Below are 12,291 nucleotides of genomic sequence, written 5' to 3' on the forward strand. Positions count from 1 at the left end.
TTTAATCAGACAATTTTGGTAGGGAAGTAAACAGGGGAGAAGGTAGCCATGCCGGGTCTCATGGGATGTTATGATAAGACCAAGTATTTTGGATGCCTCGGTTCCCTACTTGCCAGGCAAGCCTGGCGCTTGCTAGACAATCCCGGTTCTCCAAGTTCCATTAATCTTAAAAGTTGTAAACTATCCAAATAACTCTCTTTCTGATGCAACCTTGGGACCACATCCATCACATATATCACCGGCTATTTTGCATGGGAAAGACATAATGACTTAGGGTTTCATAAGGAGAATAGGAGACGGAGAATCCCCTGATATTTGGAACGACAACTCGATAACTAGAGAGCATATAAAGAGGCCGAGAACTTCACAAATACCACAGCCGCCGACAATCGTCGCTGAACACATTGATCACACTGTCTCATCAAGGGATGAACAACTTATTCAATCGATACTAATTCCCACTGATGCCGAGACTATATTGCAGATCCCACTTTGCACGAGACAAATATCTGGTTTATGGGCTTGGAGTGAGGATAGAAGGGGCATGTTCACTGGGCATTCCGCTTACAAGATGATACAGTGAACCAAGATCAGTAGAGAATCATGGCTGTATGAGCAGGGTGGCCGATCAAACTCAGAGGCTGATTGTCAAGGATGGACTGACTTATGGCATATAAAATTCCCCTCAAAAATCAAGGTGTTCATGTAGAGATTAGCACAATACTCACAGTGTCCTTCTTCATCATAGAAACAAGTTGATGACGAGTGCTTGTTGTTTGTGCGGGTCTAACGATATGTGCAGGCACGCCCTGCTGAATTGCTTGGTTTCAAGGAGCACGTGGGCACTATCATACGAGCAAATTGTCGAGCTATTGAGTATGAATGTAAATGATGACGCCAAACAGTGGCTATTCACCACACATGAGGTGTTATCGCATGAGAAGGATTTTATCATGTTTACGATCACTTTTGTGGACGATATGGGGAGGTCGACACAAAGCTATACATGAGGAGATATATAAAAGCCCTTTCACTTTCCATGCTTTTGTGCAGAGTTACTTAACTGAGCTGAGAGCTACCCAAAGCACTCAAAGTCCAGTTCCAGGGGCATCCGTGATTAGGCCAAGTCAATGTATCGCTCCTCGGAATAAGATGGTGAAGGTCAATGTGTATGCGGCCGTTGGACCAGGCGGCACTCGAGGCGCAATGAGAGCTATATGCAGAGATCAAGCATGTAATTTTCTGGGTGTGTCGGCCATTGTGTTCCCACATATATCAGATCTTGTTACTGTCGAATCTTCAGCAATCAGGGTGGCACTTGCACTTGCTGATAATCTCTATGAGAGGAATATTTAGGTGGCTTCGGATTGCAAGGTGGCATTGCAGATATACATTAGAAGAGCTCAACTATCTACAGAGCAATCATAACTAAGATCATAGATCGGAAGGCTACTTTTACTAATTGTACATTAGCCATGAATTTAGGATCTAGAATGTTGAAGCTCACAAACTCGTGAAGCATGCTTTATCCCTAGGGGTTGACCGCCATGTTTGGTTAGGTAACCCCATAGCTAAAGTTTTCTCGCCTTGCTTCAAAACTACTGGGCGTGCGCTGCGGTTTTGACCTAACGGCCTCCGTTTGCTAGAATTAATTCGAATAGTTGAGAAGAAAGTGACGAACGGATGCGTAATGCGTGGGAATCTGCCAAATAGTTCGGGCCGAATCCTGAAGAAAGTTCAAAGCGCTGTCTGATGAGCCTACGTAGTATTAGTTAGTTGGTCAGGTAAAGGATGGCAAGCCAATGATGCTTAGCTGGTGTTTTTGAATGATTAGCCACACTGGGACTGAGACCTGGCCTAGACTCCCATGGGCGGCAGCAGAGGGGAATCTTGGACAATGGGCGAGAGCCCGATCCAGCAATATCGCGTGAGTGAAGAAGGTCAATGCTCTTTGTAAAGCTCTTACGGTGAGTGCGCGATCATGACATATCTCGAGGAACTGGGTAAGTACTCTTTGGAATGACCGGGTATAAAGGGCATGTAGGCGGTTAAAAGTGAAACTGTGTAAATCATACAAAGTGGCGGAATGCTCTCGAAACCAATTCACTTAAGTGAGACAGAGGAGAGTGGATGGTCTTCTATTCGTCCCAATAAACATTGTGAGGGACCAAAGTTTTTTTTTTGAAAGGAAAAGAGACTAAAGTTGAAACAGACGCTCACTTCCATGAACACGTGGACACACAACCGGTGGTTCCATGCATGCATGCATGATGCATCGCACGCAGTACGCACGCGGGCCGTTTCCAAGCTAGCTAATGACGCAGTACAGCTAGTAGAGCACTCGCTGCCAAACGCCTACGTCAGAGACCCTCGTGAGCCCAGCTATACAACCTCCTCTCCGCCTCCCGTCCTCGTGCACTCCGCAGCCGAATTCCCCCGTCTCCACAGCTCAGTCCTCCGGACCGCCGGACCTATCCTCGCCTTGCCATGGCAGCCGCAGCACTGAGGGCGCAGCTGAACGCGCATATCGCCGGCATGTACACCAAGGTGAGGCCCTTCCCTTCCCCTCCCTTCTAGTCGTGTGGTTGTTGATTTTGGCCTGACTTGGCATGGTCGACGTCCATCCAGGGTGTGGTGGACGAGGACACGTTCGAGGAGCTGCGGGAGGAGGGCACCGCCGCCGAGGTCTCCCGCCTCTTCATCAATGACGCCCACGAGGTCATCGACGATATCGACACCCTGATGTCCGTACCGCCACCCTCTATCTCTCCCTCTACTCTCGGTCTCTGGTACTGACTCAACTTGTCTGCTCTGGAAATCGCAGGGAGCAGCCGGAAGTGGACTTTGACGAGGTGGAAGCTCTGACGCAGCAGCTAATGCGGTGCACCTCTAGGTGATGACCATCATAAACCCTTTCTCTGTCTTCTACCCGCTTATTTTTATCTCTGTGTTTGTTTGCCTGCTGCGTCAATGTCATGCGATTCAGATCTGTTTATTGTACTGGGCAAAGGATACTTATATGTCAGTTGCGCTGCCCCATAGGCGTAATTAGAAGAGTCGAGTTTAGTTGCGTTCAGTGTAACGGAGTTACCGGTATCCCGATGAATATCAATGTTATGATGAGGATAAACTGTTGTAGTTTGTCGAATATTCCTGGTATTAATGATCTGCTATTCTGTGTATCAGTAATAGTGGTTCTTCCTGGTATTAATGATCTGCTATTCTATGTATCACTAATGGTGTTTTTTCTAGCTTGCCCACGGCATTGATGTCGTGCAATTTAGATCTGTTTATTGTACTGGGCAAAGGATTCTATTTGTCACAAAAAAGAATGTCGCTTGCACTGTCATGTAGCCATAATTTGAAGAATCGAGTTTAGTTGTGTTTCCTGTAGCCGAGTTACCGGTATCCCAGTTAACGTCAGCAGCATGATGAGTATAAAGTTGTCGTTTTTGTGAACATTTTGGGTATCAATGATATACAGCTATGCGTATCACTAACGGTGAGTTTTCTTGTTTGTCCACGACATCGATGTTGTTTTTATTCGGGTGTGTCGGTATAGGGTGTGTACCTCATGGGGCATGACCGCTTAAGGTTCGTGTTGTTTGCGGCCGCCATTGTATTAGCCATAGATAGAAGAGCTGGGTTTAGTTATATATCTCATGTAATGGAATTGTTGGTACTCTTGCCAATGGCAATGGTATAGCTTGGTGAGGGCAACTTTTGTCATTTTCCGAATGTTTCTTCTACAATTGAATCTTCTGTTTAGGCAATGTCATTATTCTAGGTCGACAATGAACAAAGTATGGCTTGTATTAATGATCTGCAGTTCTACATAACGCTAATGGTCATTTTTTTTATTTCTCCACCTGAATGTTGTTGTTTCTATTCAGATGTGTCAGACGGCAGGTGTGTACGTCATGGGCATTATTTGGCTGTTGTATAGCCAAAATTAGAAGACGTGAATTTAGTTGTGTTTTCTGTAGCAGAATTTTTGGTATTCATGACAATGTTATGGTCCGGCAAGAAAGACATTGTCATTTTGTAAATATTTCTGGTACTACTGGTCTGCTATTTTACGTCACACCACTGGTGATTTTTCAGGTTCATCAAATAATATGTCGAGTTGACAATCATGATACGAAATGTCTCCTTGAGGATTTTATTGAGTTGACGTCTCAGTTTCTATTAAGTTCTTAATTTCCTGATCCGCAATTTTTTTGCATGTTTCAGTGTTGGTGCAGAGCAAGTGAACCTCGCCTGCATGCACTTCGGCAATTTCTATGCCATAAAATATAAAGAAGGGTCAGAACTCAATAGCTTATTACATATGTTACACAATAATTATTGGCAGCATTATTTTCCAATGTCTCTATTTAAACCTGCCAGCTCATGTTGTCTTTTAGGTCGTTATTTACAGCTCATACCAATCTAACATTATTAAGACGTAACCATGCTTTGCTTTTTCACTTCATCTGCATTCACATTGTTGATATTACTCGGGTCATTATCTGAATATTCTAATCTTTGATGATTCTTTTGTAATTTATTTGCTCTAGACTTCTGTTTACAGCACAACTAAATTCTTATATAGCTAGAGATTTTTCTTTTTTGAAATATGGGGCATTTCATCTCAGTTCTGTTAACCTCTTCAGAATTTGACCGTGTGATATTTTTTGCATTATTTCAGGTGCCTCGTGTCCTTGGCTCTTGTTAGGAATGAGTTCTTTATTGTGCGACATGAGTTGGAGGTCATGATCGAGGTAGCACCTTATGTGCCTAATGTTGGATTTGATACCAACTTCTCACTAGTTTCATAACCCACTGTTTTTTCATATTAAGATAGAGAAAAGGGAACAATCTTAAATCGTTAATCTTATTCTTTTGATGTTTGGTTTTGGAGCACTTAGTTGGAGGTACTGGAAAGTCTCATTTTGCCGTTGAATGATTATCCTGTAATTTTGTCATCACGTTTGGTAGATGTACATGGTAGCTCTAAAAAAGTGGCAGAACTTCTTGTTTCCCAGCTTAAATTAAGCTTCGCGAAATGCAAAAATAAGAAACTTTCCATGTGACTTGAGCACCATTATGTGCCATAGACTTACCTTAATCATTTTTCGGAAGGTACTTGTCTTACTAACTGACCTATTATTCATCTTTTGATGCAGCTCGAAGAGCAGATTGCGGCATGTGGTCCTAACTCCTAAGTAGCGGCAAGTGAAGGGGGAAGAGCATGGCCCCATGCAATCCTTGCATTGTGGTGTCCATGTGTCTCTGATGATGTGGCACTTTTTCGAAGCTTGTCTGGCACTAGGCGGTGTGTGTGTGTAAAACTTAAATGAATATTCTCGCGTCGGAACTTTGGGCTCGTAATCCTGTGAACTAAAATTGTTGTCCTGTGTTGGTGTCTGTTTCTCTAGTGCATATTCATTTTTCTAAGAGGAATCAAGTCCATATTCTAGTGTGTCGTGGATGTGTTGCTGCCCCGCCTACAGGCTGTGTGTAGAACCTATACCTGGTTGGTTGGTCCTCTATTGACTATGTTTTGCTGTATGTTGTGTTCGTTTTTCTCTATAAGCATGTCTTGTTGTTGGTTGTTGTACCGAGAGTGTAGCAAATCGCCATATTTCGACATGTTAAGCATGTCTTTTCGGTCTGAAATATTAAGCATGACCCTCTTATAAGAGTACCGCGGCACCACGAGGAGTAGCCGGAGGAGGGGCAAAACAGATGGGATAGTCTGCGGGGCCACATCCAGGGACCACAAAGCCGTCGATTCATGGGGCGGCGTGAAGAGCATCTCTGGCTTAGGTATGTTTGCGTTGGTACAAAAAGTCTGGGCTAATTAAATCGCCAATTATAGCTCCAACAATGATTGATGGAACAACATACTACTCCTAGGCCACAATTTATTTAGACTACCCTGAATCACGAACAATGCATTGCGATTGTTGTTACTGCTCCTGGCAGTGGTGGTTCAGACCTGGTAGATCCCGGGGACAGGTTGTTTGATTGGAGTCACATCGGATTATCTCTATCAAGCGCAATAGTAGCAATACCTGGGCATAGCTGTAGTATGTAAAATGCTTGTAGAATTTGGAATCAAAAGGTATCATCATCATTGAGTGGCCTCTGAACATAGTTTAGTTATTGTTACCCTTTTCACTAAAGTTAAATACATGGTTTTCTGTGAGAACTCAATTTTTGCACTTCTAGATTATCTACCTTTTTGGGCCAGTTACTGTTATACATAAAATTCTGGCCAGGTAGAGATCATTTTCATGATATATGAGTTTTCACTCTGTCTTCCTACTCATTGGTGAAACGTGTCATTGGGTGACCTTATTTAGGGAAGCATAAAAGAATTGTTTTTTTCTCTGTATTATTGCATCTTATCGTAGCATTTGTTCCTCTGTAAATAAATATAAGATGTTATATTTGTTTACAGTGGGAGTAGAACATTTTTTTACAATATCTTTTATCAGCCATATTGCAAGTGTCATGCTTCCATAATTAAAGTTGAATATTTCATCTTAGTCCGCCTAATTTGCAATGGTTGTTTTACACTTACCACAGGAAAGATGTTTTCTTTTAATCATATTGTCTTTAGCTGGTCCTCATCTCATATCACATCGCAGTTGTCCCTCCTACATTTGTTCATCACAGATACTACAATAGCACAACGGTGGCGGGTACAGGCGCAGTGTGTCGATCTGTGGGCACACCGGCTCGAGGACGAGCAGGGGCTTGAGAGTTGGGGCCGGCAGCCCAGCAGTGAACAGGGATGGCGGTGTTTGGAAGTGGGCTGCGGTGGGTAGGGAACAAGATGTCCCGTCGCCGTCCGCTTCGTTTAGCTCAACATGATGGCCGTTCATCTGAAAACAAGGTTGGGAAGACAAAATTATCTGAGGGCGATCCAGATTAGCATGGATGCTTCTGCGATTTGATTTTTGTAGATGAAATAAATTTTGTATATTTTGTATACCAATCTTCTATTTGTAGTTTGTAAATAACATGAATCCAGTTCTTAGGAATAAAGAAGTGCCACCACAGTGGAGAAAGACAGTTCACTCACTAATGTGGTGATGTCAAACATTTGAACTGCATATGGAGGATCTTCCATCGCAAATAGCAATGTTTTATAGGGACTTACTTTAATCGGTCATGAAAATATCTGCAGTTCTGATCTAGAATTGGCATAACTGAATGTCCAAAACCAGATAAATGCATTGCTTGAAGATTTAATAACAAACACAATGGCGTATCAGTTGCATATGGCCAACAATGGACATCATATTTTTGTTTCGTGGTAATGGATGATATTCAACTGTATGTTATTCCCTCCATCCCAAAATTCTTGTCTTAGATTAGTCTAGATACAGATGTATCTAATACTAAAATGTGACTTGATACATCCATATTTAGACAAATATAAGACAAGAATTTTAGGACGGAGGAAGTACAGCGTGGCAATGATATAGGAGACAACGGATTTGCCTTCTTGTCTGGGAGCCAACACACCTCGTTCCCATGATGGCGGTGGCAGATTGGCACGAACACGTGTGGTGGGATCATGGCAAAGAGCAGGCCAGACGACTCCTCGTTAACGATTCGTGGGGAAGTACTGTCTGAAGGAGAGAGGGCGCCATGGCGAAGATGAGGTGGGTGTCATTCGGTTATAAAGGAGGGCTTTAGCGACAAATGTCCCAATACAGCGGGAAACTGAGCGAGAAGGGGTGGGTCCTGCAGGAAAAAACGAAGGGTGCACTGTGGGCCAGGATTTTTGTATCCGGACCGCGTATGAACATAATATGGCGGATAGTTTGGACAATCATATTTCTCCTTCACATATGGGTTGGATTTGGGGGAGGCCGGATTATCACGGTTGAATTTTGGAGAGTCCGTTGGGCGCCTGTTAGATATCCGAATACGCCCGGACGTATGATGAAGAAATAAGGTTCGACCTTAAAGACGGTCTTAATTATTTATTTATGTGCATTCTATCCCGTAGCAACGCTTAGGCATTCACTAGTAAAAGAAGTTTTACAGTGTAAAAGAAAGCTAGCAGACTGAGTTGTTCGTTCTGCAATGCACGGACTGGCCCATTTTGGGAGCGGCATCGGTGTGCAGAGCCCATACCCCAATCTTGTTTGGACGGCCGTCTCGAGTCGACCAGTAACCGACGCTCGCTTCCGTAGACACACACACAACCGGTGGCTCCATGCATGCATGCATCGCACGCAGTACAGCTAATACAGCACTCGCTGCCAGCCAAACGCCTACGTGAGAGACCCTCATGAGCCCAGCTATACAAACCTCCGCTCCTCCTCCCGTCCTCGTTCACTCCGCATCCGCAGCCGAATTCCCCCCGTCTCCACCGCTCAGCCCCCCGGACTGCCGGACCTCGCCTCGCCTTGCCATGGCAGCCGCAGCACTGAGAGCCCGGCTCAACGCCCACATCTCCAGAATGTATGCCCAGGTGAGCCCACTCCCCTCCTCCCCAGTCGTGTGGTTCTGGGTTTTGGCTTGGCTGGCCTCCGGCTGACTTGGCCCTTGCCTTTGCCTTGGCGTGCGTGGTCGCTGACTCGCTGTCGATCCAGGGCGTGGTGGAGGAGGAGACCTTCGAGCAACTGCGGGAGGACGGCACCGCCAGCGAGGTCGCCCGCCTCTTCATCAACGACGCCTACGAGATCCTCCACGACATCGACATCCGGATGTCCGCCCTCATGCCCACTATCTCTCCCTCTACTCTCTGTCGGTACTGACTCACCTTGTTTGCTCTTGAATTTGCAGGGAGGAGCCGGAAGTGGACATTGACGAGGTGGAAGCCCTGACGCAACAGCTCATGGAGTGCGCCTCCAGGTGATCGATGACCAGCAACAATACATTAATTCTCTTCCACCAGCTTATTTTTCACTGTATAATTAATGCGTGTTGGCCCGTGATTCAGATCTATTTGTACTGGGCAATAATGGATTCTATTCGTAAAAGAAAATCGTCGCTTGAACTGTGGTGTAGCCATAGTTAATCAGAAGAATCGAGTTTAGTCAAGTTTCCTGTTACAGAGTATCGGTATCCCGATAAATCTTAATTTTATGGTGATGATAAAGTGTTGTCGTTTTGCGAATATGTCTGGTATTAATCATCTTCTATCCTGTGCATCACTAATAGTGGTTTTTCTTGTTTGTCCACGACACCGATGTTGTTTTTATTCGGGTGTGTCGGCACAGGGTGTGCACCTCATGGGGCACGACCGCACGGGGTTCGTGTTGTTTGCGGCGGACGTCGTATAGCCATAGATAGAAGAGTTGAGTTTAATCGTATATCTCATGTACCGGAATCGTTGGTACTCCTGCCGATCGCAATGGTATAGCTTGGCGTGGGGAGCTTTTGTCGCGCAGTGCTATTATTCTAGGTCGACCATGTAAAAAATTGTCGTTTTATAAGCATGGCTGGTATTAATGATCTGCTATTCTACGTATACCCAATGGCCATTTTTTCTGTTTCGTCATTGGAACAATGTTGTTTCAATTCAGGTGTGTCAGCAGCAGGGTGTTGTGTATATATCTCATGGGCGTCATTTGAATGTCGTGTATCCAAAATTAGAAGACCTGAATTTGGTTGTGTTTCATGTAACGGAATTGTCGGTATTCATGACAATGTCATGGTCAGGCAAGAAATACTTTTTCGTCTTGTGTACATGCTGGTAGTACTGCTACTACATATAACGACAATGGTGTTTTTCTGGTTCATCAAACAGTTTATTGAGTTGACAATCGTGATAGGAAATGGTTCCTTGCGAATATTATTAATTATGATGTCCCAAATATGCTTATGTGTATCAACATGCCTCACTGTTTAATAAGTTTCTAATTTTCTGATCAGCGTGTGTTCTGCATGTTTCAGTGTTGGTGCACAGCAAGTGAAACTCGCCTGCATGCATTTCGGCGATTTCTATGCAATAAAATGCAAACAAGGGTCAGAAATCGATTTATTTTTAGATATGTTCCCCAATAATTATTTCTTAGCAATATTTTACAATTTCTCAATGTAAAGTCACTGTATTCAGCTCATACCAATCTAACATCATATATAAGTAACCTGCTTTGCTTTCTCGCTTCATCTGCAATCATGTTGATATTACTCGGTTCATTATCTGAATATGCTATTTTTTTATGATTCTCTTGTAATTTGTTGGCCCTTGTCTTCTGTTTATAACACAACTAAATTTCAATATGGCCAGTGTCTTTCTTAAATTGAGGGTTAGAATTTCAGAACCATTTCAAGTCAGTTCTGTTAACTTCTCTAGAATTTGACTGTGTGATTTTTTGCATTATTTCAGGTGCCTTGTGTCATTGGATCTTGTTAGGAATTTGTACTGTATTGTGCGCAATGATGTGGAGATCATGATGCAGGTAGGACCTTATGTGCCTAATGTTGTATTTTGATACCAACTTCTCTAGTTTCATAATCAATAGATTGGTCATGTATAGTTTAAGATTGAGAAAAAACAACAACCTTAAATACATAATCTTATTCTATCGATGTTTGGTTTTGGAGTACTTTGTTTGAGGTCTCTGAAAGTTTCATCTAGCCGTTGAGTGTTTAGGTCGTAATTCTGTCACCACATTTGGTAGATATGTGTGGCAGCTCTTAAAAAGCAGTAGAACTTCTTTGTTTCCCCGCTTAAAATCTTTGGCAAATACCAAATAAGAAACCGACCAGTTTGTAACATGGCTGATTAGTGAAATGATGGGACTTGAGCACCATTAATTGCAATAGACTTGTCACAATCATATTTGGGAAGGTACATATGTTAATCATTGGCCTATTATTCATCTTTTGACGCAGCTGGAGGATATGATCGCGGCCTGTGGTCCTAAGTAATGACAAGTGAAGGGGAAAGATCGTGATCCCATGTGATCCCTTACATTATGGTGCGTATGTGTCTCTGAAGATGTGGCGGTGTTCAAAGGGTGTCTGGCATTAGAGGGCGTGAAACCAGACGAGGATTTTCGCGGCGGAACTTTGGTCTCATAGCCCTGTAAACGAAACTTGTTGTCCTTTGTCGATGTTTCTTCGTGAAGTCTATATACTTATGTGTCGTGGATGTGCTGCTGACCTGCCCACGGGCTGTGTGTAAACCCCATCCTGGTTGGTTGGTTGCCAGTGACTTTCTTTTGTTGTATGTTGCGTTGGCTTCTCTCTCTAAGCAAGTCGTGTTGTTGGCTAGTGTACCAAGAGTGCTGCAAATCTCCATACTTGGATATTTTAAGCATCTCTTTTCGGTCTGTAATCTTCAGCGTGAATTGCTTATAAGAGTATCGTGGGCGCAACATGAGGAGGGGCAAAGTAGAGGTGATAGTTTTGCCGGGCTACATGCAGGCATCACGAAGCCGGCGATCCGTGGGTTGGCACAAAACCAGATTCCTGTACTGAAACTTATATCGATCAGAAGTGAAAAACACAGAAGAACTACAAACTGAATTTTCTTAAACTCTTATAAAATGAAGTATATAGCGGACTATTTCAAATAGTCAGCTCTCCACTTCTGGAAGTTTTTATTCTACATAAGTATAGTAAAGTATTGTTTAAGAAAAGAAATACTCAGCTGAAGGAAAGACTATGACAGTAGAGACGGCTCTACAGACATCAGCTTCCAAATACCACTTGGCATTGGAAGGGAAATAAGGCACTTTTGAAGAGCCCTGCAGAACTTTCATAAATGATAACCCCTTAGTTACAATTAAATTACAAGCATCACAATAAGAAAACCACGAAGAAAATACAAAGTGTGATTTCATACACATCTTAGCAACTAACCACTAAGTATGTGCAAAATATATAGGTGTGTAAGCCAACATCATTTTTTTCTTCTCTTGGTTAATGGTTTACCAAAACCAGGTCTAGCTCCATGACCGGGCGTGAAGCGATCAACGGCGTGTGTCGGCGGGGAAGATGGCTTATGACGCCTAAACAAAAGAGAAAATGTCCCGGCGGTCATCGCCAGGGGAGTCGACCGTCGCCGCGGGCGTTTGTTCGCCTGGTACAATCGTCTCTTCGTATTCTTGTGATCGTTCGTCAATCCTCGTGTCCAAAAATTGGTAACGGACAAGAAAAGTGTTGTGTGTCACCGGAGACAAGGAAGACGGCATTGTGTCGCCGCAGACGAAGAAGAAAGATGGTCTTGTTCGCGCCGAGATAAGGCATGCAGCGGTGTTCGCTTCAAGGACGCCGTAGCGGCGACCATGGTGATGAAAACGACGGGAGCTGCAACAACTCCGACAACGA

General features: G+C 43.7%; 2 protein-coding genes across 2 annotated transcripts; both read left to right on the plus strand.

The window, feature by feature from the left end:
• Window positions 1–2,369: 2,369 nt before the first annotated feature.
• Window positions 2,370–5,456, plus strand: LOC123094184 (histidine-containing phosphotransfer protein 2). The gene is made up of 6 exons (XM_044516244.1): window positions 2,370–2,547; window positions 2,629–2,744; window positions 2,825–2,893; window positions 4,234–4,305; window positions 4,691–4,763; window positions 5,169–5,456. Exons 1-6 carry the CDS (start codon window positions 2,488–2,490, stop codon window positions 5,205–5,207), a joined length of 429 nt encoding a protein of 142 aa, XP_044372179.1. The 5' UTR covers window positions 2,370–2,487; the 3' UTR covers window positions 5,208–5,456.
• Window positions 5,457–8,311: 2,855 nt separating this feature from the next.
• Window positions 8,312–11,188, plus strand: LOC123094185 (histidine-containing phosphotransfer protein 2-like). Its single transcript, XM_044516245.1, has 6 exons — window positions 8,312–8,479; window positions 8,601–8,716; window positions 8,794–8,862; window positions 9,907–9,978; window positions 10,343–10,415; window positions 10,852–11,188. The coding sequence occupies exons 1-6, from the start codon at window positions 8,420–8,422 to the stop codon at window positions 10,885–10,887; spliced, it is 426 nt and encodes a 141-aa protein (XP_044372180.1). The 5' UTR covers window positions 8,312–8,419; the 3' UTR covers window positions 10,888–11,188.
• Window positions 11,189–12,291: the final 1,103 nt, after the last annotated feature.

Source organism: Triticum aestivum, chromosome 4B (assembly GCF_018294505.1).
Source record: "Triticum aestivum cultivar Chinese Spring chromosome 4B, IWGSC CS RefSeq v2.1, whole genome shotgun sequence".
Taxonomy (NCBI): domain Eukaryota; kingdom Viridiplantae; phylum Streptophyta; class Magnoliopsida; order Poales; family Poaceae; genus Triticum; species Triticum aestivum.

Bases quoted from the DNA above. Each gene is read 5' to 3' on its own strand.
- LOC123094185 (XM_044516245.1), top strand. From the start codon at position 8,420: ATGGCAGCCGCAGCACTGAGAGCCCGGCTCAACGCCCACATCTCCAGA. The intron at 8,717-8,793 runs GTCCGCCCTCAT...TTGAATTTGCAG, and splicing joins CACGACATCGACATCCGGAT to GGAGGAGCCGGAAGTGGACA. The intron at 10,416-10,851 runs GTAGGACCTTAT...CTTTTGACGCAG, and splicing joins ATGTGGAGATCATGATGCAG to CTGGAGGATATGATCGCGGC.
- LOC123094184 (XM_044516244.1), top strand. From the start codon at position 2,488: ATGGCAGCCGCAGCACTGAGGGCGCAGCTGAACGCGCATATCGCCGGC. The intron at 2,548-2,628 runs GTGAGGCCCTTC...ACGTCCATCCAG, and splicing joins TCGCCGGCATGTACACCAAG to GGTGTGGTGGACGAGGACAC. The intron at 2,745-2,824 runs GTCCGTACCGCC...TGGAAATCGCAG, and splicing joins GACGATATCGACACCCTGAT to GGAGCAGCCGGAAGTGGACT.